The 25,695-nt window shown below is 40.5% G+C and overlaps 1 protein-coding gene across 8 annotated transcripts in view; it reads left to right on the forward strand.

The window, feature by feature from the left end:
• The window catches only part of STOX2 (storkhead box 2), a 143,925-nt gene that overhangs the window by 97,012 nt on the left and 21,218 nt on the right, over window positions 1–25,695 (forward strand). For 2 of the 8 annotated variants that reach the window (XM_036381832.2, XM_036381829.2), the window contains exon 2: window positions 1,314–1,412. The exons of 3 other annotated variants lie outside the window; for them this stretch is intronic. In XM_036381832.2, coding sequence (XP_036237725.1) covers window positions 1,328–1,412 — 85 coding nt within the window. In that variant the 5' untranslated portion in view covers window positions 1,314–1,327. Of the gene's footprint in view, window positions 1–1,313; window positions 1,413–20,319; window positions 20,374–20,696; window positions 20,831–20,970; window positions 21,170–25,695 lie in introns of those variants that run through there. 3 more of the 8 variants (XM_036381833.2, XM_036381836.2, XM_036381834.2) reach the window with 3 other exon arrangements.

A 25,695-nucleotide genomic window follows, 5' to 3' on the forward strand; every position in this document is an offset into this window, starting at 1 on the left:
AGGAAAATCATTTTCCAGACACCTTCCCCTTAAAAATTCAGGGCTTCATAATGCATGGTGTCAGCATCTACTGGAAACCTGCTCAGGATAGGTCTCTCTCTCACCTTTTACTTTAAATCTTTTGTTTTTTTGCCTTTCAGCTTAAATTTTAAAAATTACATCCATTTCCGTAAAGCTGTAGATGTTTTTTCTCTCATGAGTTTAAAAACTGTCTCTATTTTTTCTTCATAACTGTTGAGATCCCTTCCTGCTCCCCCTCTACCCCTGCTTCCTTCATTTTCCATCTCATTCTGGAAGAGCGTTTCCCTTTATTATATCATGTGTGCTCTTGTGTGCTCTTTTGCTGTCCCCCATCACTATCAGCCCTCCCCTCATCCTTTCAGGCAGGATAGAGCACACTTCTAGTTACCTGTACTTTTTATCTTCTTTCTGAATCTTAAGCAGAGCTTTTCTGATCTCTCTGTGTGTTCTGGAGCAGAACATGCCAGGATCAGCACAGGGTGAGGCTGAAAGTGAACTCACGGAAGCAATGATTGAGAGTCATCTTGAAAGTAAAAAGTTAACTTTGTGATTCATTATCTTCTTTACAAGAGCTGGAAGGTTCTTTCCATGTTTGTACATTTAAAGTGCTTGCATTTTGAATGAGCTCAGGAGATTATTTGAAGATGCAAGATGCTGGGATGAGAGTTTCAAATGCATTGTTCGAGCACATTTATGAGCTTTGGAGTCTGGCATTTGTCACATCAAAACATTTAAATTGTTTTCTGTTTTTTTTGGTTTTGTTGGGTTTTGCTTTGTTTTTTTTTTTTGTTTTGTTTTTTTTCTTCTTTTGAAAGAGGTGCAGAGGGGGTTAGTCAAAGAATAGGGATAATGGCTTTAAGAAACGGAAATAGTTTGTGTGAATAATTCCAGAAGCAGATCTTTATTCAGGCATTATTAGAAACACATTTTAAATCACTTTCACCCATATATTATTGTGTGCATCCTTTGAGTTTATAATAGCAGGTGGTACAAAATCAACTCCTAATATAAGGAATTCTCTTTCTGAAGAGGTTGCATGGCAGCATCTGGGGTATTCCTGAAGGATCATAATTTTTTTTCCTCTTTTTTTTCCTTTTCACGTGCTCAGAATTTACCTGGATTATTGTGGCAACTTTCTACAAAAGTACAAATTCCTGTTAGATAAAGCAGAGGTTCAGGATGAAGTTGCTAGCCTAAATCCTTTTCTGCTTCTGAAAGTTTACCTGTGTCTCAGTTTACTGCACTTTCAGAAAGTTGGTGCTGCTTTTTAATGGACATTTTATTTTTTTCAGCTAATAGCTGGTTAATGAATAGCCCTGACTGTTGCAAGGTTACGAGAATGATGCATCCAATACAAGAGAGGCATTTGGAACATGGGGACATTTCCAGTGGTATGTCTGCCTTGTTTTGTGAGACACTATTTATCATTAAATTGACATTTAAAACAGCTGGTGTTAGGTGCTTCACTTTGTGACAGGCAGGAATTATGTCACAGGACTTGTCTCTTTTACATATTGGTAATAGATAATGAATATTAAATGATGCTATTAAGGATCTGGGCTCCAATAAGAGGCAATAGAAAGACTTCTGGATAATCTACTGTTGACAGCAGACCTCAGGCATAGGATCACAGAAATTACAGAAAAATGTCTGAATGTTGTGTTCAGGTTTCAAGAACCTGTCCACCAGTTGGATCTTCTTTTCACAATGCTTGTGTATAATTGCTATTTGGTATGCTCTCAAGCAGTGAGAAAATGACAGCTTTTCATGGGCTTTGAGCATTGATGAGCTTTAAGACAAAACCACAGCAGATCTTTAAAACAGTTTGGGAACTTTTGCCATGCAACCAAAACTTGTTTTTCCAGGGTATTTTTGTATACTTTAGAAATGGGCAATACAGAATGCTTTGCTTAGTATGATTTGTTCACTTCCAGAAAGGTTACTCTTTCAGATCCCTTGAGCATCAAAGTAGGAACAAACTGAGAGCTGGCAGTCCCTTCCTACCTAAATGCTTGGTTAGGTGCCCCAAATCTTCTTCCCAGGAGCAAATTGTCTGCTCCCGAGACTCCCACCTCATTCACGGAAGTTGCTTAATCTGCAGCATTGTACTAGCTCCAGCCTGACCTGAAAAACCCTGCTAGCTTCACATTCTTCCAGCAGCAAGCCTGTGCTGCTAAGCTTGTCAGTGTCCTTCTGAGCCAATAAGCAACTTGAAAGGTGGGGAGGATGAAATCATGCTCTAGACAACATTGCCATTCTGGTTCCTTTGCTTGTGGCATGATGTTATCACTTCAGAATCAAGATGGAAATTCCAAAAAAATATTTTCAAAGCAGTCCTGCTGCCCTGCAGGGGTTTGTCTTAATGCTTGCTCCTTTGTAGCCTGTTTTCCAGGTATTCAGATGCTTTTCCAACTAGCATCCTTCCCATAGCTGCCTTCTGGTAGGGGCCTGATTCTGAAGATAGATGCACTTGGGGTCTTTGAGTCCCACCTCTTGCAACTGCTGCAGGTGACCGTTAAACCTTTCCATAAGTGATCAATTTTAAAACCAAATTTTGTCCCCACTGTTCCTCTTAAAAGACTCTGCCATCACTCACTGCTGTCATGGTCTCAGCTCCAGTCTGGATTTGCTGTTTGCTGAAGCTGCTGTTTTCTGGGTGACGCATGGTGAGTGTCTCCCCCAGTGCTGGCTGACTTGGATCCTTACCATTTGTTCTGCCTAAATGCATAGCTCAGCTTAAAGAGTAGCAAACTTCTGTGGTGTAAAATTAGGTATTTTTTAAGGTTTACATTTTAACTGAGAAGAAGGATTGTTTAGACGGTCACATTAGATGCTGAGTAAGTTTTTGGAGAGAATCTGTTCCATAGTATGTCAGCTGTTTCCTTTTGGTTTCTTTTCAGCTTGTTTTCTGTGTGAGTGTGATGAACAAGATCTCTGTCTCAGACTTAAAATATTCTGCTTTCTTCTTGTAACATTTCTTCAAGCTTTTTTTTCTCCTTCTTGCATGCATGAAGTACTTAATGCCCTCCATCTGTATGAAAATGTTTTGTATATAATTCTAAAAGCTCCCTTAGGACTGTAGACTTTTTTTAAATGAAGCAATTTAAACATTTTCCACACAAATGGGCACTTGGGGCAAATGTCATTATAAAAATCATTAGAATATTTGTTAGATATTTTCACAGATTATTGTTGGGGTTTTGTTTATTTTTTTTTTTCTTTCAAGACCTGCCTCTCCAGTCACAGTGGAAATTGCAAGTTAGAGAGAGTCAGCATGATTTATGTTACTGGCAGAGCAGTAAGGCATTTGCAAGGCTGGGAAGGCAGACATTAATAAGGAGGAGAAACAATAGACAGTCTTCTCTGCTTCAGTCAACATGGTGCAGGTGTTGAGGCTGATGTAATGCTGTTCCTGCTTTCCTACTCTGAATTGTACATACATATTTATAAACACATGCGAGTCAATCAAGACTTGTGTTCACAAGATAAATTAATCTCACACAGATTGAGATACAGAACAAGGCAAAAACGCTTCAATCCAGCTCAGACTAAATGAAAGTTTTCATTTTAAACGAATGTGTTAAGATTCTCAAGTTTCACATGAGGAAATACATGATACTGGATGTTCTTGTAAGGACATATGTTGAAACTTGTTTTGTAAAATTTGAAGCTTGCATACTGTTGACTAGTAGACAGAGGCTCTGTTTTGTGGAGGTTTTGGGATTCTAAGGAAATTGTTTTCTGATTTGAAACAGAGCTCCAAAGTAGACAGATTTCATGTGTAAGAAAATCCAAACCCCAGTATTTTTAGATCACATAGAACACTTAATTCCAGCAGGATCAGACTGGTTTGTTTCAAATTTGACTGTTTAAATGTTTTAAATATTGCTCTACCTAATGCAGTCTTTTAGAACAAACTAATTTAAAGGGAGAGAAAGAAACATTTCTTGCAGGAATGCCGTAACAGGAAGTTCTGACATTTGTCAAAATATTTCTCCCTCTTTCTAAAATTAATATGTAAAAAAGTATGGTTTTCTAATACAATTTAATATCAGTGGAATTGTATTCTACACAGTAGGATGTCTGCCATTCTTTGTGACTATGTCATCTGTGTTTTGGGAAGATATTGCAGCAGTGGATGGAGAAATGCAGGATCCTTCCTGTATTCTGCATGTTATATTCCACTAGAATGGTCAAAATCTGATGTCTAATAGACCATATTCCTTGGGAAGCTCAGTTATTGCAAGTGATGGTTTTTACCAGATCTTTGGAACTACTGATGAAAATGGGTACATGCTGTTTCTGTAAGAACAGCACTATTTTTAAACATATTCTTGGAAAGTGTGCTTGCTACTTATTTCCTTGTTTATTCCAGCTGCATGTCCATACTTTAAATCTTGATGGTCTGCTGGATATGACAAACAAAGCTTGCTTTTGCAAAACTTGCTCTTTGTAGTTGAAACCAGTGCTGATAGACCTGAACCCGGATGCCATGAAAATGAATGGAATTTTGTAAGCCTTTTTAAAGCCCTTTGAAAATTCCAGCTGTCACATGGACCTGCTGTCAGGATGGTGACTGTGTCAGTCATTTTAGTGATGAGTGGCCATATTACTGTGCAATTTTGTGATAACTGAGCAGTTCTTACCCATAACTGCCAGCTCTGAGAGCAGGAGGCTCTACTGCCTGTGCAGGCTGCCTCCTACTTTGCCCTGAGACGGGATCTCCTCTGTCTTAACAGACAGGGCACCCAGTTGGAGTTTGGCATACAATGGGGTTTTTTGTTTGTTTCTTTCTTTTTTGGTTTTTTTTGGTTTTTTTTTGTTTTTTTTTTTGGCAGGACTAGCCTTCTGCTAGGTTAGCTCCCCAAACTAACTCATGAGAGCAAATCAAGCATAAATGGGGGCTGTCCTGGCCTGGATGAGGACAGCAATGGATAGATAGCCTTTAGGTTGGGTAGCTCTGTTGTGCAGTTGGGCATCTATGATAAATGCCTTGACAAATGATGACTTGTCTGTGCAAGGGCTTTCAATTTCCTGTGGACAAAGAAGAAGTACCACAGAATACCACCAGCATGGTGATGGATTCCTCAGGCCATCTGAAGTAGTGATTATGATATCCAACATTATTTTCCAGATTTTCTTGTCAGGTTTTAGCACAGACAAGTACATAATTTCCGTCATACATTGATGTGAGTGTTTCAAGGATGGGTATGTTTGGTCTTTTTATTTCCTGTTTAACCCTATTACTCTCTTATAAATGAAAGATTTCTGGCATGGGAGATACCATTTTGCATAAACTATTCAATAAGGTTTTATAGACACTTAAAATTTCAAAATAAATGAAGTTTAAGGAGGGCAAACATATATCTAGGATATGGCATGTAATAGGAGCTGTATAGGCAGGCCAGAGCTCTCTCTGACCTGGTCAGCTCTGTTAATGTGAGCCAAGTAACTGCTGAACCACAGTGTTCAACACAGACTACAAAAACTGATGCAGATACATTTCTGTTAATTCCACTCACAGCACTGAATGCTGCACAGATGTCTTGAGTAGCTTTCCAACATCTTGACCATCCCTTGCTTTTGAATCAAAGCTGTTTTCCTGGTGCTGTTTAGGAACTAAAGTAGCCTGCAGGAGTTAGTAGTGTAGAGTGTGCTAGATCTGTCCTGGAGCTTTTCCTGGTGGTTGGAAGAATCCAGGTCTGCTGTTTGAGAAACTCCTGGAGTCCTTACTGGTAAGTGTGGGGTCTCAAATTTGGTTCATGCTGTAACTAATTTACTTGATGATCATTGGTTCAGTTCAGGTTGACATTTTTAAACCAGCATCTGAGAGGGGTAAGAAGTTGGAACAAATTGAGTGCCTAGTCTAGTTAATCTTTGCCATAATCTTTCCTATTTAGCAGTGAAGGAGAAAAGAGCAAAAACACTTGTAAGCTTACAGCTTCAGAATTTTAGTATCTGGGAAAATCCTATATATGGAGATAGTAATTAGATAATTCCAGGTTTTCAGTTAACAGAAACTATGTGGAGAAAGCTAAGGGATTCTTTGCTTTCAGATACTGCAGAAATATGTGACCATCAGATTATTTTGTTATTTTCTTGAAATACAAACAAGATGTGCCAATAAAAATTATGGCTATTAATTATAGGCTTATCATCCTCAAGCTAATATTCATGGCATATCTTCTGTGGATGGTACAATTTGGTTGAGCAGTTGCTAGTTTAGCTGTAAGCTGCTGTCAGTCAGCTTGTCCTCCCTAGTTGATTGCCACATTTTTCCTCCTGTATTTGAGGGAAAAGGGAATCATAAATGTTTAATAACTGAAGGTAGATGGTTGGTCCCAAGGTCAAACACCAAAACTGATAAAATAATTTTGAGCATTTTTTTTTTCTTTTTCCAAAAGAAATTTTAAAATAACAGTAATTGATGAGTATGTTAAGCTGAAGCTTGCAAGGAGAAAGTGATCTTACTGCTTCCATGGCCTCACAGATAACCATTGTATCTGAAATACGTTGGCTCTGTCTGAGCTCGGTTGAAAAGTCCTTCAGGCAGTACCAGTCATCCAGATCTTGTACAATGCCAGACAGAGCTGTTGTCATCCACCAAAGAACCATTTCCTCATATTTGACTTGTAGAGAAAGCAGTGGATGTCAGTGGCATTAATGAAGGAAATACAATTGCCAGCATGTAAAGGTCTTGGAGATTATTGGCAAATAGAAAAGCCAAAGCAATACTATGTGAAATTGATGTACAGGCTAGAAAATGTTTCAGCACAGTATGGTCATATGGCTCCTTAAAGCAACTTTGCACTGTCTTCACTTGTAGCTTCTGTGCTGAGTCTTGACCTGGGATTTCCTGTATGCCAGAGGTTGCATGATCATAGGAATCACCTGCTCTTGCTTTTTTATACTGCCTGGCATGGGGAAATTTGATTTATAGAGGGGTTGGTTGGTTGGTTTTTTCCACTCAGCTCTTCATTTATTATGAAAGGGCAGTGCCAGTGGTCCTGTGGGTATTGTGTGTGCATTTCCAGTGTGTAGTTGCCATTTCCAGTGTGTAGTTGCAGGGTGTGGGAGATCCTAGCACTTATGCTTCCATCCAGTAGTTCTCAGTCTTGCTTGGAGGGGTTGGGAATTGCCTTTCAAAATTGATATTACTCTGCTGAGTTACCTTCTTGATCTCTTTCATCCATTGTTCAAGTGGAAAGTTTCTGTTTAGTTCACCTCATCTCCAGTAATAGTTTGTATGTCAAAGTTTGGAATTAAAGCATTTGTGCTTTAGTGTGTGCACTAAAGCACAAATTGGACATCTTCCTTAAGTAATTAAAACAATGGATGAGCTTATAAAAAGAGGAATATTGAAATTCAAGCTGAATGAGTGGTTAATAGGCTGCCAATCTGATCTCTGGTCCCTCTGTGCGAGTGCTGGAGGCAGATGAGGTCATGGTGCTGATTCTTGACCACAGCACGCTGCAGACACCTCTTGTGTCTTACCAGTGTTTGCCCAGCTGTGTCCCAAACACCGAATTACTGTGACTGCTGCTTTAGCTTTCCTGTAAATATCCATCAGCTAGGTGTGGTTAGGCTGTGCATGTTGCTGATGCCTGAGGACCATAAGATATACCAGCCCTAAAAACCAAGATGTGCATTTACTCTTGTGAAGAAAGCCCTCAGCCCAGGTTCAGAGAAAGTTCAAATTCATGCTCAGGATCCACAGCAGGCACCTATTGTTACCCTGTGATTTGCCTTCATGAACTTATTCTCCTGCTTGCTTTTGATGAAGCAAGAGAGATGGACAATGTGGTTTGATTTAGCTTTCGATTTGCTCTATAGCTGTGGTTTTCAGCATGTGTGCTGATCACTGTTTTGACAAACCATATTTTGGTCATAGAACCTTCTGCATCCATTAAAAATAGAGGCAGTGGGTCTTTCTACACTTCTTGTGCAAAAACGTTTCCATTATGGTTGCCCTTTCAGACAGTAACTTCTAAATATAGGTGACTAATCAGCTGAAATTTTTGCACAAGTTCAGATTCAGATTCTACTCAATAGCAGCCAGAGAGGAGCATTTTGCTGTTGGTCCTTTGACCCCCTTAAACTCTAAAAACAAAACAGCAAAAACCTTGGATCAGTCCTGAAGCCGTGTTGAATTGGAAAGTTGCATAGAATACTTGATGGGTATTTTGAAGTACTTTTGAAGTGGGAGGTGGGTTTAATCGCAGTGGCTGTTCAGATTTATTTCTGGCATCAGCAGCACACATCCCATCACATCACTGCCCTCAGGGAGGCAGAGGGGTTTTTGTCCCTTTGTCCTGCTTTTTTAGATTACCAACCCCAGGGTTTCTTGTGAGTGCTTGTAGATGAATCGGATGGAAATCTGCTTTACCATCATGTAAGATCAACAACCTCGAACAAAACCAGAAAGCCCCACGACCTCCAGGCCAAAGAAAACCTCCCTTCTTTTATTTTAGTTTCCGAGTTCTCCCTGTCTGGGATTTTGGCCGTTCTGAAGCAGCAGCAGCAGCACGCAGGGGGTTGCATGTCCTGTGGGAGTTGCTCATGCATCCAAAATGGCTGGGGCGTGGGTGGCCTTTGCTAGGGGAGAACACTCTGCTGGCTTTTGGTTGAAAATGTCGTGCAAGGGTGGGAGTAACGTCCTATCTTCCGACTAGGCGCATATTGCTTTTTCTCCGTGTTTCGGGGCCCTGAAGCGTTGGCAGCTTTCGGGGATGGGTTCGGGATGGGAGCTGTGGGGGCCGGGCCCCGCGTTGCCGCGGCGGAGGGCGGGCAGTCGCGCCTGGCCGCTGCCGGAGGTGCCGCTCGGTAGGTACCGCTCGGTAGGTGCCGCGTCCCGGTACCGGGGAGCCGCCGGGCTGGCATGGGCGGTCCTTGCCCATTCGGCTCGGTTGCCCGCTTTGCTGCGCGATAAAAGCTTCGTCAGCAGCGCGGGGCGCTGTGAGGCTGCGCCGCGCTCCCGCCTGTACCGGCGGGCGGGCTGTACCGGCGGGGCAGCGCTTCCCCCGGCAGGCGCGGATGGTGCCTTGCCCGGTGCTCGGCATTAGCCTGGCCTGGCTGCGGCGGGGCGCTGGCAGGTGCCGGTGCCGGTAGCGGCCCAGCGGCTCTGCAGCGTTCCGGTGCACGGAGGCGGCCGCGGCGCCCCCGGCGCTGGCAGCGCTCGGTGCGGCTGAGCGCGGGGATCGTGTCTCACGGCACGGCTCAGCCCTAGGAAGCTGCAGAGCTCAGTGGCAAAGCGAGTAAGTCTGCTCTACCTAAGCACTTCCTTTGAGGTTCTTTATTGCTAGTGCTGGAGGGCAAAAGAAACAACGCTTTTAAATAGGTTGCAAAATTTCAAAGCCTATTTAAAGCACACTGAAGCATCTCGTCAGTCGTCTGTGTTGTTTTTTCTCAACGTTTTTAATAGCTGTCCTGCTGCAAAATAGAAGTATAAATTTTCCAGACTGATGGGTGAGACTCCAGGTAAAGCCTCGATCAGCTACTGCAAATCTGTCCAATGTTTTCTTCCAGTTCTAGAACTTAGTGCCTACCTCATAGTGCTGGAAGAATCTCCCCCTCCAGCTCCTGTAGGGCCTTAGTAAAGATTCTTCCTGAAGCTGCAAGATACTCTCACACTGTACAATTGCTTGCACCACAGGTCAGACTGAAGATTGTGAGCCAGTCTGTTCTAGGACTTTTAGATCTTAATCTTAAAATCTGGGACAGTCCCTGAGGGATAAATTATGCATACATAGTACACCTGATGTATTGGACCTGCTGCTCATGTGAGATTAGACTGTATGCATATAGTAGCTAGTTTCCAGACATCAGGCAGCCTGAGTTTCCAGGCGTCTAGAAAAGTGAGTAATTCAAAAATATGGGAAAAATCTGCATCTGTAGGCATGCATGGGCCATAGGATTTCTGTGAATAATGTAGGTGTCTGTTGTCACCTGGTATCACCCTTCCTTTTATCCCTCCTTCCCCAAGCAGATATTTCTAGACTTCCTTTTGTATTTTTTTTCTAGTCACTTTCTGAAACTTATTACTAGCTTTGAACACTTATGAATAAACTAACTAGCAGACCCTTGAGGAGAGTGGTCTGACTGATGTCTATGCTTGCAAAATCAAATGACTGAGGAGTCCAAAGGTATAAAAGTTTCAGAATTCATCTCCCATGTAATAGCTCAGGAGGTAGCCTGCAGTTTATTCCATTACTTAGGAGCTGTTAATGAAAGCAATATCTTATTTTACAGTATTATTGAAAAAAGGGTACATGCCAGACAAAGACAATTTGCAACCCATTTATTTTCAGCATTCTCTTAATGCCCATTATTTGGAGTAAAACCCATCTTCTGACAGACCAGCTTCTTAGTTCCCTTAATCCTGCAACAAAGTGATAATCCTTTATTTGTGACCTCATAGGCTGTTGCTACAGAGAATGCTGTGATATCAGAAAGCCAACACTGTGACTTCACTGTTGATGGAAGCCATAGTTGAAGATGACCCACTCTGGAGGCCTGGGGGCAGTTTATATCCTTTTGGTATTGTGCAAGTGCTTCCTAAGGAGCAGTATCTGGCAAACAGAACTGCATAATGTCTGTCTACCTAGGTGATGAATGAGACAATCAGAGGCAGTGTGAGAGGGGAAAATATGCGGTGATTATGTTTTCGAGGTTATTTTTGCCCTTGGAAGATGTTATCAGGAAGAAAACTGTCACTGGGAAGCTGCACTCAGCTTTTGTATCCTCAGTCTCCAAAGATATGAAGAACACCAGAACTGTACTCTCTAAAGCAAGAACTACTTACTCTGTGTACCTTAAGAATATAATTTTGTAACCCCCAAACTTTTCTTGGAAACACTAATTACATCAAAACTTCCATCAAAAAATGTTTATCAGGAGCAAGGCAAAAGACATGTAAATCACATACAAACCTCTATGCCCTAAAGTAGACTTTTAGGCTCTTGTTTGTAAACTGAAGTATGAAGGAGAAGTGTCCAAGACTTTCAGGTATTTCCAGATACCTTACATGCCTGGATTCTTTTTACATTTGAGTGTAAGCTTCTGTGCCATGTTCCAGAAATGAGTGCCTAAAATTAGGCACTCTTAGTAAGTCTTGATTTTAAGAAGTACTGATAGTACAGCAGCACTCAATGGAGATAAAGGGAAATGAAAACCCACATCAGGTTTGAAACTCAAGCTGCAACTATTAGAAACAACATATGGCAATAGAAGCCACATTTGCCTCCCTTACTATCTCTGCCTTTTCCTGTAACAGGAAGATTTTACAGAAATAGTACTTGCAACTCTAAATGTCAATGGTTATGTACTCTTGAAGACTGAAGCTATCAGAACCCAGAAAAAAAATACTAGTCGAGAGTTAATTCCTTTGTTTAAACATTTAGTTTTTGAATGCATCATGATCATATGATTGAACAACAGGAAGATATATGCTTGCCTGTAACAAAATTAGTATTTTATTTTTACTATTGTTTATTCCATTTTTAACTTTCACCTTTTTGTGCATGATACAACAGGTCATGCAGATGAATTTAGCAGGATTGTGCATGTACTACCAACCCCATTGATAAAACTTCTGGAAGTTTTACAAACTAAATCAGGTTAAACAAAATACTCTTACTCCAAAATAAATGGCTATTTATGTAGGTATAGTTACACCAAGATCGTTCTGACAGTAAATTAGTCTTTTAGACCAAAGTCCTGAGGTCATTTTCCATCTTATCCCCGTTACACAGGTGTTCTTCAAATTATGTTCCGAGCTTGTATCAAACTGGATACTGCATAACAAATCCATGTTGGAATAACTCAGTCAAATGCAGTACCAGAAATGAAATACCACAGTTTAAAGCAAAAATTCTCATGCATTATGCATAGGCTTTGCAGACCATGCAGGACACCCTTTGGGTAGCCTCACATTTTCAAGTTCGTGTGGATTACACCATCTTTTTATGAAACTACACGTGCATGTGTTTTTTTAAGAGCTGCTCAGAATGCAGCAGAACACTTCTAAAGACAGTATTGGTGATGACATGCTGAACTGCTTTCACGTGTTTCTGTTCAAACTACCCAAACCATTAACATGCTCCCTTAGTGATGTTGTATGTGTGTCTTATTAGCATGCACACTACTAATTTACTCTCAACTTTTTTTACTGTCCTGTAAGCTCCCACCCTTCCACTAGCTTTGATCTTTCATCATAAAAGCTTAGAAGCAGCTTTTTGGATATGAAGCTAAATGTTTCTTTTTAGCTATTCTGCCTGTTCCAGGCACTGGGAGGGGAGGAGGGCTCTTTCAAGGCAGTGTAGTAATATGTAGGTACCCTTGGCAGGTGCTTGGTGCTCTGCTGGGGATGCTGCCTTTCCTGGGTCATTGGCACCTGGGCTCGGGCTTGGGTCTGCAGCACAAGATAACATTTGTTCTTTCGGGCTTTTAATTGAGACTTTGAGTGGAGGCTTTCTCTGAATCCTTTGTGTGGCAGGGGGTGAAGGTCAGCCCAGAAAACAAAACAAAGGCAAGCACCAAGTGGATGCAAAGCACATGCAGATCAGCTGTCACAAAACAACTGTCCTTTGTTCACTTATTTCTTCACTGATACACACAGCCGTTCTGACTTTGCTTATTCCAGCAATCCTGTAGATCCTTATTTTTTCCCCAGCCTTCCTACAGCTGGAGGTACTAATTTTATTTTTTAACATTTGGTTATTATTTCTGCATCCATGTAGCCCTGCTAAGCATTTAGATTCTTTTAACAAGTCTTCTTTCAGAAGTAACATCTCATATGCTGCATTATCTGCTTTAGGAATAAAACAAAAATCAGCTCATTCCTCACATTTCCTTTTAACCTTCCTGTGTTCTTTCTTTCTTATACTGTTTCTTGTTTTTCTCTCCTGTCGTCTTCTGCTGCTAATTCAATCTTTATAGCCTAGATTTTTCCTTAGGTAGCCTCTGTATCAACTCTCTAAAGCTTGTAGCTAGTCAGATAGGAAGAACAGCAGGGGTTTCAAAAAGTGCATCCCCTGTAGAAGTGTCTGAGGGCTGGTCTGTGCCGCAGTTCCAGCCTCACAAAGGGAGTGGCCAGGTGAGAGAGGAGCATGTACCATCCCCTTCACCATGTGCAGTGCCGTGTTTACTGATAATCAGAAGTGCTTTTGCAGCAGAGAGCCTTCTCAAGCTCTGGTTCTGACCTAACTAAAACCTAACTTAGGTTTTCACCTAAGTAGGGAGTGCCCTCAGGCCCTCAGATCTGGGTGAGTTAAAGTACTGCCTGTGGAGATTGCTTGGTGAAAGAACACGATGGTAACTATAAGGAGTTTTTTCTTAATGGCCGAGAGTAAGAAATTACAACATGGTGACAAGATATAAGGAAAGACTTATTTTGTTGTTTTAATGTGTGTTAGAAAATAACTATCTTGCTATGGCGTAAAATGTAGTAATTCAGAGTTTGGGTTTATGTATCCTCTATGCTTTGATCTCAACCTTTTTTGATACATTATTTTTTTCTCACTGTGTCCTATGTTTGCTTGTGAAATTTGTTAAAGAAATTATCTTGCTTCTCCTTTTGCTAGCCTTTTGGTTAAGTTCAGTTGAAGGTGAGATCATCATCAGCTCCTGAGATCATCTCAGGAATCTAGCCTTGATATCCTAGTTTAGGTGTCTCTATACTGAATAAGAGGGCAAAGAGACAACTATTTTTATGTGCTCTCATCTTTCAGAAAACTGGGTCATAGCGACACTCAGGGAGCACAAGAACTCCACACTCTAGTGCTTTATAAATGCTTGGTGGAAGTCCAAAAGAAGAGTCTTGTCAAGCTCAGTTTAGTGTGGAGAAGAGAAAAAAGAAGGATGGCCCCTTCTGGGCCCTGTAAATGGTTAATGGTGCTTTGTGCAGCAGGGATCAATACCAAATGTTTGGGGTTTAATAGCTATACAAAAAATCTGAAGGATGGAATGTATAATGAAGTGGTAACCCTGTCTGTCAGATTGCAGTTGTTCAGGTTCATTAAGACTGCTGAGGAGGATTTCTGAAGAGACTAGCGACAGCTGAGTGAAACAGCTGAGCAATTCTGCAGAGTAGTGACATCAGCACTGTAGGATGAAGCAGTGCAGTGGGCACTGACAAAATAGTGCTTAAATTGGTTAAGTTTTGTGCTTTTTTAGGAGCATGGTCTCTGCGTGTTGCTGGAGACGGTGCATGCGTTAGATGAGTCAGGAGTGGTAATTAAAAGTCTAAACTTACGGCTATAAATGAGGAGGTATGCAAGAAGTCATACAAGAGAGGTTGCTCTGTGAAATTGGTAATTTTATCCTTTTGGATACTATGGTTTTATGGCTCCTGTACAAGGCAATTTTCAGATTTCTGAGATTTCATTTTTAAATGGTAGAGCAGCAGGTAGAGATGTATTGCTGTTTAAAAAGTAGTAGAATGTCTGTTGTAGGTTTTAGTTTACTGCTTCCTGTAAATAAGTGCTCAGTAAAATTCAAAAGTAAAAGATTTGTGAAATGGACAGGAGGAAATACTTCATCCAGTGAGTTGTTTAATTGTGGGAACCCCTGGTTCCAGGTCATTTATTTGGGGAGGTAGGTTTTGGTTGCTGCATTTGCTGATAGTTATACTCATTGGGATAAAAAGTCAAAATATGCCAGTCCCTGAGGATCTCAACTGTTTCTGGAACACGGGCATTTCCCTTTAAGGTGCAGTATACACTAGTGGTAATGTGTGCAGTTGGATTTCTAATGCTTCCTCTATAAAATGATTGATGAGCATGAGGCAGGCAGCAGATTTGGTGAGTTGCTGAACTGTTGTGCCATGGCATTTCCTTTGTTCCCATCCTCACAGCTAATCCCCACACAGGTGAGACCAAAGGACACAATTTGAAAGAATTTCGAACCACTGTGGGAAGCAGGGGTCATTGCATCTACCTCGTGCAGGTAGAGCATAGGGGCAGAATATACTAATACAGCTTCTTCATGTATTGAGGTGTAAAATATTTCAATTTCACTTTAAAGTACATCTTCTTAAAGGTACTCCAGCCATATTGAAAACTCTACTCTCAACTACAGGGAAAAAATGACCCAGTAAACTCTCAACTGCTAAGTCTTTGGAGCATCTAACCTTTTCTTTTTAAAAGCACTTCGGCACTAAGTTAATTGATTCCATGCCTGGCCTTTTCATCAGTTCTCTCCTAGCCAGGAAAAACTGGGCTGTTAAAGGCTGCTGCAGTACCATGGGACTTGTGTTCAGTGTTGCAGGTTCTTATTTTAACCTGATGTTATCTGCCAGTCATCACTATTGGTTTGAAAAGCTGTAACCACTACAGTACTGTCTTTGGGCTGAAAATCTTTTAATGGTTACAGCAGTCAATATAAATGAGAGAGAGTGCACTATGTCTTCGGGTTGTGTTGCTAATTATCACTTCACCTTTCAAGAATTTTTTCTGCTGACTAGATTCTTGCTGAATGTTTGCTGCAGCATCTCCAGCCATACTGCATATGTTCTGGCTAAACTGAAGAGGATAGTGAAGAACATCTTGTTAAGACCTTCAACAACTGTGTTTTGTGCTTTCAGAAGTGTTTGGAAAGGAGCATTTTTATCTGTGTTTTTAAAATTTCTATAAGAAAACATCTAGGTTTATCTTTGTTGGGTTTTCTTTCTTTTGTTTCTCATTTGCTTACTCTCTCTTGCCAAACCTCCTCTAGTGTCAGGTTTTTAAAATGCTTCTATCTTTCCTTTCATTTGCTGTTTGCTGCCAGAGAACAGGCAGGCTTTGTTTTTGAGGGAGTGGGGTGTTGGTATGGTTGATTACAATATAGCATTAACATGAGTCAAATTAATTTGATAGTAGCAGATTTTCTATGAAAAAGCCCCAAACCCTCCTCTTATCTCATTTTGTGGTCCTAATGACAACATATATGTTACAGAATTCTTCTGTGTGGTTTAAAATATCACATACTTTCCAGTGAGCTATAATTTAAAGAAGACTCATTTAGTAGTTGAATTCTAAAAAGACACAATTGTTTTACCTAGTGGGCTTTTTGAGGGAGGGACGTTGCTTGCCTTGGTTCTCCCGTTAAGACTTGATGTTTTCATTCAAATGCTGTTTCCTGGCTGGTTGTATTAGCAAGTGTCACACTGGATAATGATTCTGTCCTGCATTAGGTAACACTTAAAGCATTGTTTGTTTTTGGTCCTAGGTTTTGAGATTCTATTTTAGAATGCGGTAAGCAGAGATGCTTAAAAATGGCTAACAGCTGAGAAAAACGGGATGATCAAAGATCCTTAATCATATCCACAGAGCGAGCTGTTGAAGATCGTGGTCTTGGGAGTCAAACCTAGAAATATTTGCTTCAAACTCACTTGCAGTCAGCATAAAAAGGTTAACTGGAACTGCTTACTCAGTTGTAGGGTGGCAGTGAGCCCCCAATAAAATACAGCTGTGGGGAAAAAAGCAGGGTATAAAGTAGGGTATTTCTACTAAAAGTAAGGAAATTGCAATTTCCCATGCAGGTGGGAGGTTAGCTGGAACACTAGAATATGGTGTAGAATGCTGGTTGTTGCTTTTAAAGGAAAGTTACGTAAGTTAGAGTAAATGTAGAGGAGTCCTCTAACAGGATTAAAGGGACAGGAAGGGCAGACATAGAAAAGAACTCTAGAAGAGTGTGATTTTTAAAGGCCAATGCACTGAGATCTGCAGTGTAGGTGTGTTCTCTGCTAATAAACTGGCGTGTAAGCAGCAGGAGTAAGAAAAAAAAAAGAGGAAGGATATTTAGCTCCTAGACAGCTAGCACAGAAACAGATGGGCTTTACTTATTGAGATCTTAGTGAACTTAATACCCTGATCATGTTTCCTCTTGTGATTTCTTAAAGAACCAGGAGATTTGTTCAGGTAAGTCAAGCGGAACTTATTAGCATACTGCAAGTAAGTTGTTAGTGGAGCACTAATATGTCAGAATTTCTTGCATTAAGAGATTTCCTAAAGAAATGGAAGTGTAAGTTGGTATCTTTCTGATGTTCCTCAATCTGGTTTCTTCTGAGACCACAGGATTCCTGGGCTGTGTTCCTAGTGTAGTGTCTGGGTGGTTCCTGCTTTGTGAAATTCCTTCTTGTGGAGCTGATCATGATGACCAACACTGAAATTAGCTCAGTTGGTTGGAACATGGTTCTAAAAACACCAAGGTTGCAGGTTTGGTCTGTTTATGAGCTGTTTACTAGTGTTGGACTTGATGATCCTTGTGGGTCCCTTCCAACTCAGAATATTCTATAATCCTCTGGTAGATGATTATGGTCTCTGCAGCTACAGTTGCTGAGCACTGATAGCTGATTTTAGCCTCTGAAATTTGGGTAACTGGCAAGATGGACTTGCACTCTTGATAACCTTCTTGGCTTCTTTTGAGCATGTTCTTTTTTAAGCTTTTTTATTTTCTCTCATGTGTTACCATGTGTGTGGGTCTGTGTGTGTGTATCCCCATTTTAGCATATTCCTTTCCTTCTCTTGAGTTTCCCTCTAGTGATCGGGAAAGGGCTGTGGCAAAGGAGGGGAATCCCAGGCCCCAGCTTGGGAAGACTGAAGGATACATGCAAGCTAATGTAGAGTTTGACAAAGGAGTGTGTGCAAACAAAGAAATTGGGATTTTTACATCATCTGCTTCCTCAGTGTGTGATGAAGATTGATGTTAAGCTATACTGCATTTTGTACTGGTCTGTTTGGATGCACATGCATGCATGGAGTTATACAGAGAGAAGCATGTGGTGTATTTGTGCTGTATCCTATCAGTAAGGCAGCTTTTGTTTTAGTACCAACCTCCGTCGTGCTACGGGGGGAGATGTGGAATGGGGGAACCAGCATCTGCCCTGGTTGGGGAGTGCATGTGGGATTTTGGCTAGGGCTTCTTCCTGTGAGGCCATGTCCTGTGACATCACTGATGATGGCAGCACTGGTTTGTCCATCAACTTCAGCTCTTCTAAACATTCTCATTTATATTTTCCCCACTGCTGGTCTCTCACTTTTGCTCTCTGCTATGCTTGAGGTATCAGGTATTTCTTGTTGTTAATACTGCTTAAAGGGCTGTGTAACAGTGCTGTAAACTGAGGAATTTGAGTAAAGGCATGCCTAGGTGCATGCACACAAGATGTCTATGCGTGCTTGGTGCATTCCAGGTATCTATAGGCATCACACATACTAGAGGAATTGTCTCACTGAAAGAGCTTGCAGTTGTATCAGTCTGTTCAGAATACTTGAGTTGGTCCTGAGCATATAATATGGATTCAAGTGCTAGAGAAATTTGGTAGAGAGAAAAGCTATTTAGGCTGCAGTATTACCTTTAGCTTTCTTCTGCCAGTGTTTTAACTTTGCTGTTAGTTGCAAGACTGCTGCAGCAAGAACTTGTGCGTGTCTGTGAAAACAGTGCTGCATGCATGAGCCCATTTAGCTTTGCATGGCAGTTGTCTGGTGCAAAGGGGAAGGAGATCAGAACTGTTGTTTTTACTTTCAATAAGTGCTTGTTCTAATTCACTTTTTAAATTTTTTTTCATGGGATGGGTTTTGTTGCTGTAAAGTGGGTGTGTACTTAGTAGACAACCAAAGTTGCTGAAGGACAATCCTAGGGGACCCAAAACATTGTAAATGTCAAGTTGGATTCAATAGAGGTGTTGTGGCTGATGCTGCAGTTCCAGTGAAGGCAAAAATTCTGTAAAGCTGAAGGAAGATTTGCTGGAAGGAGGCCTTTCAGGGAACACAAAAATTGTTGACTGTGCGTATAGCAAGCCCCCAGCTTTTAATGTTGAGATTTTGGCTACTGTGTAACTACCAGTGTGGTACACTTGTCAATCGATGTGTATGGCTTTGCTGCTTAACAACCCCCACAGACCTGGGGCCAAAAGTGATGTTTGTTCATATAACAAACTGTAGCTGTATAACCCAGCTATTTACTTGTCCTCTTGAAACACACAGACCTGTTTAATGCTTGGTTGGATTCTTTCACTGCCAGGGTTTTTGAAGGGCCAGGGTGGTAGTGACTTATGTATTTCATTCAGTCCTAAGCACCTGGTGTGTTCATTTGGTGAAACACATAGGGGAACTGCCTGTTCCAGCATAGCACAGGTGAGTCCTAAAGTGCTGTGTTTCAAAGTTCTGTGGATTATGTGCCTTCTTTGCTTCAAACCATTTCAGAATGCATGGAATGTAGGAACCTTTAAAGAGGTGCTTTGTAGCAAAACTTCCTTTTTCCTTTTGCACCTCCATTTTGGCATATTGGTCTGATTTTGATGGTTAGGTCATGACTAGAAATAGTTCTTTTACAGTAAAGTCAATTTTAAGTGTTTCCTTCTTTTAAAATAATATCTCAGAACAACTAAAAATGTTCCTCTGAAACAGCAGCATCTGTCTCTCATCTTGTACACTATTCCTATTTCTTCTGTGTCTTCCTGATACTTACCTTAGCATATCCTCACCAAGTAAAAGAAAACCTAGCACTGGGAGTGAGATCCTGACACAGTGACCTCGTTCTGAGCATTACCTTCTTTGTCAGTGGTAGCAGAAGCCGAAGCAGCTCTGCTGGCCCTCGGCTCTTGGAACAGTTTGACATTTTCTGTCTGGCATGGTTTCAGGGCTCACTTTGTTTTAAGCCCAAATGGTGAATGGGATAATGAAAAATAAGCTTACAAGAACTTGTCCACTGCTTCTAATTTTTTGATTAACAGTTCACAGCAGCACAACTTTGATCTAGTGTACAGCAGAGCTGCTTGTTACATTTAGATCTGCAGCATTCTTCAGGACTGACAAAAGAGAGTAAATCATTCTTTTTAATTAATAGACCTAAAACTGGTAAGTGTCATGAAAAATAGTGAATAGTTAAAGAAAATACTGCTCTGTGTAAGTATCTGTATGCCCATGTATGTCTGTGCATTTACGTTTCTGTGTATAGGGGGAGTTGTGCATTACATCAAGAAGATATGTTAAGGGTGATTTTTTTTATCTTGACTAGAGGGTTAAAGCTTTAACTTGTCTGTGCTAATGCATGTAAATAGCTTTCTTGTCCACTTAATGAGAAGGCTGGCTTGTTATCCTGTACAATGCAGCTGGGCACTGTTCCAGAAGCATAGGCACTTCATTTCAAAGACAAAGAAGCCAGCGCAGACACAGGGAGAAACCTGGAACATTGCGCTGTGGATTTTTTCAGAGCGATGACTCATTTCAGTTCACAAAGGATTCTGGGCAGGGTAGTGAGAAGTCAGGTTGGCTGATCCATTCCTATGACTTCACTTTGCAGAGAGCCAGGGAGAAGAGGAGTGACACTGCAGAATCCTGAGGCACTGCAGTGGAGAGGTGCTTTGCAAAGACTGTGAGTGCCTTCGGAACAGGGGGTGGTATCAGAACGTGATTTCAGCCATTCCATGGAAACAGGGCAAAGAGAGAGAGATGTTTTCAAAACACTGTGTGGGAGTTATATTTGTAGTCCCTTTTAGATTCTTCTCCACCTACTCTGTAATTTCTTAACCATTTATTTCTCATGCTTATATGAGAATTGCATGAAATAGTGTTCCTTTCAGTGGACCTGCATAGATAACTGTATTTTTTTCTTCAGTTTGCCCCTATTTCCTGCTTTGAGAGGTGGGTGTTCAGCATATTAATGCCTAAAAGCATGCTTTGTTTTCCTTCTTTCAGGTCCTGTGGCACTGACCTATGCTGCATTCAGCCAGCTTCCACAGTGATATAAAGCCCCAATATGCACATTGTTGTTACATCACAGCTTCTCTGGATACTGTACTGGAGCATGGAACCAGACCATAGGGGTTCAGGTAAGTCCCCCTTTTTTAACATATTGTGTGCCAGGAATACAGACATGGACATTTATTAAAAAATGCATTTGAAAAATATTGTTTGGGGAAACACATTCTAAAGCACACAATATATTAAAAAAACACAGTCCCCCCACACCTCCTTCCCAGGATAAGCAACGCTACAGAAATCTCCTCAACTGAATCCTCTGGGAAAGTTCCGTGCTCCAGCAGAAACTTTTTATGATCATAGTTGTAACACGTGCTGGTATATCACTTTGGATCAGGAGGCAGCTGGCCACAGGACATGAACAAAGAAAAGGAAAATTAAAGCACAGGAAATACACAGGATGAATGCATGTGAGTCTGCTGACTGTGGGTAATTTAGCACCTGTTTCTGAAAGTTGGTGCCACTTGGTGAAGCTGGAGATCATGATTTTAGCTGGTTCTGAATGATTAAAAAGATCAATTTACACAGTTGAAGTTAATAACTAGTAAGGAACTAGAACTCTGTTTAGGTTTGTTATATTGGTTATGGTAAGTTTGATATGTTTTCTTCAGGCTGTGTAGATTTGGAGTGGTCACGCTCTTGGAAGTGTTCATTATTTATTTTGGTGGGTGTGCATTTCAGAGATGCAGAGGGAACTTGCTGGTTAGTGAATGAATGTATTACTGCATTTGTGGAGCCTTTGTTTAAGCTGCTCTTAAACAGGAATAAATGGAAAAATCTTTAATGTATTTTTTTATTGTTGTTATCCGTCCTCTAATATGTATATCTGTCCAGTAAACACAACCTGCAGCGTTTTTCATAAAATACTCCAGGAAATGTAGCTTAAAAGGAGGACTTAGGCTATGTCTGGAAACAGAACAAGCAACATTTCTTCTAATTTTCTTTTTTTCTGATTTTGTCAGTGAAATGTGATCTTTTCTGTGTTAGCATGCTAGTGCAGATTCAAGGTACTTCACAGTAGTCTGATTAATACCAAAGAAATCTGCATATTCCTCCTTTTCCCTCCTTTTGTTCAGTCAAATGGGAATGTCTAACTTAAAATGGCAATTCCTTGTTGTGAATTCACATTAGAATAGGTTTGCTGCATCTACTTACAAGGTATTCTTTAATTAGCATAATTCAGTCAAGCTGGGGTTTGGGGCAAAATGGGGTAATTGTGCAACCCAGGCCAGACATTTAACTTCTTCAGCATCTGTCCCTTCATCAAGTAAATCTGAAAGTGTACTTTTCTAGAAGAGACTTTTTACTTTCAGTATTATTGAGAAAAAATTATAATATTCTAGGCCCTCCTTTGCCCATTTCAAGTAGTTTTGTTAGAAAATCACCTTTCTGTAGTTCTTCCCAGGATGAAATCATAGACAAGTGTTGATGACAACAGGCTGTTTGCAAGAAAATTTTTGTAGGGGATTTCTGTTGCAGCCACCACTATAATCATGAGATGCCATGAAGTTACTGTGCTCTAGCTTGATGTTTTCTGATTAATAATGTAGTTCTGTAAGCAGCAAAAGAAGTGAAGTCAGAGTTCCCTTGTCAAGTGTTTTTTGACTGGATTCTGTCCTGTGTAGTGGGAAGCTGCTATGCCTGAAGCTCTGTATAGATGTAATGTGTAGCATCTATACAAAGTATTCATCTATACAAGTGTAGCAAGCACTTGTTTTAGAATCCCTACTCTTGTCTAGTGAGGCTCAATCTCCCCGACACATACAAACACACAGATTGTGATTGTGCAAGCCTCATTTTCTGTGTAAACCAGGCTAAAAATTGTGTTTAAAGGTTGTCTTGAGCCATAGGAAACAAAAGATTAAAAAGGTGTTGAGTGCCTAAAGAAGGGCTTTGACTTCCTGTACTTTACAGGATGCAGTGTGTAAATCAGAGGGTCTCCTCCCTGTTTCAGAGAAATAGGGTGTATAAATTCTAATATAGTATGATTTTGCACTGTAATTTCTTTAATTCATTTACAGTGGTTGTACTGAATTGGTTCCATTTGTAAGTCAAGAGGTGATTTTTCAAGTAATCTTTATGCAAAGTTCATGAGACAAAGAGTTTGACTTCCAGGTCACTTCTTTCCAGCAGTAGAATCACTAATAAAAAGTCTGTCATTGGTATGTAGTTGATAGTTAATTGCTGATACATGGTACAGAATGTAGTCTGCCTCATTTCCTCTCAAAATGGTGTTACCCAGACTTGCAGAGAACAGACACACTAGATACCCTGGCACAGGAAAAGTTCTGGCTGGTATGGGTTCAGGATGTGGGTTTCAGCTATGTTAGACCATCAATTTCTCATCTGTATGTTAAGGATAGTTATGGTTCCCAGTTTTTCAGAGTGTTTTAAAACCACTGAACAAAAGTGCTGTGTAAGAGCTAAGTGTTTATTTTATGTGCTACATTATCTTTTGTTCTAAGTAATAAAAATAATTTTCCCCCCAGGCCAGCGATACAAATCCCCAAGGCATAAATGAGTACAATTCCCGTTCACTGTTTCTTATGTGCTTAGACATTCTTTAAAATTGAATGTCACTTAATACAAGAATTCTAGAAAACTTTTTTTAAAATTATTTAGAGAGAGGTTTGGAAAGACATTGCAGAAACAGAGCTGAAGCTATATATATATATGTATATATCTCATATTTAAACAAAACATGCAGTCAGCTGGTGAAAACTGCTCTCTGAGCTCTAGTTTTCATTTAATTGGGAACACAAACATATGAAAGTTGAGGCTAGTAATTTGATTTCAAAAGAAAGCTACTTGAGACAAGCATCAGTCAGAGCTAACAGGAGCCATATGCTAGATGTAAGGGATGTGGTCTTCAAAAAAATTAGGAAAAGCATATTTGCCTTTTTTTTTTTGAGCAGATCTTTTCCTAAAGAAGTTGTAGCAAACCTTCTGTTCAACACCCTAACAGTATTTATGTGTGTAATTGATGTTAATGTATTATATTATCTCATAGATGCAAGATATTTGCTGTTTCTGTGCATCAAAGAAGTTTGTTGACTTAACTATAACCACAGAGTGTGTGTGATTTCCCAGAGCCACGGGACAGTCAAGATAAAATCTGGCAAATTAGAGGTTCCCTGAGTGAGGGGAGTTTGGCTTTCTATCACTAGGTCTGCTCAAAATATGTGCTAGCCTTTTTAAACAAGAGCTAGTAACTATCTCCAGCAGACAGTTATGAACAACAAGCTGTGGAGATCATTCTATCACAACAGAGCTGAAACAAGTTTCCTTGTCATAATGAAGAAGGTTGAGGAGCACTCAGTGGAAAGGAATAAGGCTTAACTCACAATATTCCCTTACAAACCAGAAAGGCCCTCACATAAACCAATATTTTTTAAACATCTCTATTTCATTTAAAGCCATTTAAGTTAAAATTTAATGGGCAATTATAGTAATCTTTGTAATTAATTAAATGGTTGTTAAGCTCCATATATTTGCAAGCAGGGTGTGTGTTACCCTGGTATACTAACTATAATGTGCTGTGCTAGAAATTGTGTTAACATTGAGGAACCACTACTGAATGTTTCATATTGAGGAGTTATGTGAACTATAGTTAGTATTGCAGTGGAAATCCCTGGCTTGTTCCTGGTGACAAGAGCCCTACTGGCAGGGGGTCAGTGAGTGTTTTCTGCTCACTAACCTAGAAAGCAATTCCTTGCTGAAGGCCTACTTTAAAAGGGAGAATTGTGTGAAGTTACTAAAATCAGGTAAATTTTATTATTTCTTAGCTTGTACTTAGCCAGTTTTCAGTTAACAAGTCCCTACTGGAAGTGATCTCAGAAGTGGATTTCTGCAGGCTCTTGGCAGTCATGGGAGAGGGATGGGCTACTCCTGGACATGAGCAGAGCAACTGGTTTCTGAGTTCTTGTCCAAGCATCCCTCTGTGGGCAACTACAAGGCTGCAGAGCAAAGCTTCAGGTATAGAACTCCTTGAGTCCCTTTCCCACTTCCCAACCAGTAGGAGGCTAGTTATGGTATTATGGCCCCTTCTCTACATCCTGAGTATCATTCTGGTTAGCTGTGAATGGATCATTCCCATACCACGGAAAGAAAGAGGTCTTCCTCCTGCTTTCTTGTCCTGGCACCTGTGTAGGTGGCAGTGAGAGTGCATGGCTGGGAACAGGCACAGGGATACTCCTGCCAGGCTGCTTAGGTTTGAGAAATTGCCAGGTCTTTGATGATACAGATAGAACAATTAAGGAGTTGCTGCCCTTTACCTGGATGCCCTTAAAGCTACTCTATCCCAGGCAAAACCAGGACACCAGAGAGCCCATTTCAGTGCCCTGTGAACTTGATAAGATTATCAGCTGTGGCCACTATATGCCAATCTGTCTGACATTGCACTGAACTTAATTTAGTAGTTCTCCCAAGGATACCCATGACATAATCTTTGTGTTAAAGACAGTAGTGTCTTAAATTATTTAGCTAAATCTACATAATTCTTACCTTAATTCTGATGCTTCTTAGACATGAAACTAATCATTAAAGAAACTGATCCTCTATACAAAGTGTATGATGACTGGTGATCAAAGTTGGTAAACTTATGTGTCTGGCTGATTACAAAGATTTGTCTAAGAATGAGTCTAAACTGACACAGCAGACATAATTATTAGTAAATATCAATATAATAACTGTGATGTTCTTTATCCATACTAAAATGATGAGGGAACAAATGGTGTTGCTCCCATGTCACGTGGAAGCATATCTCTCATGTTTCCCTGTAAGCTGTGTGTCATCTTTGCTGTTCTCTGTAATGCATGGGGCAGGAACTTTTAGGTGTATTTAGTAAAAAATGTCCAGAGAATGTTATATTTTAAGGTCATAATTCTGTGTTCAGATAAGAATGAGTGGGATCTTGGGCTTCACTGTGTTGAAGGGG

Source organism: Molothrus ater, chromosome 4 (assembly GCF_012460135.2).
Source record: "Molothrus ater isolate BHLD 08-10-18 breed brown headed cowbird chromosome 4, BPBGC_Mater_1.1, whole genome shotgun sequence".
Classification (NCBI taxonomy): Eukaryota; Metazoa; Chordata; class Aves; order Passeriformes; family Icteridae; genus Molothrus; species Molothrus ater.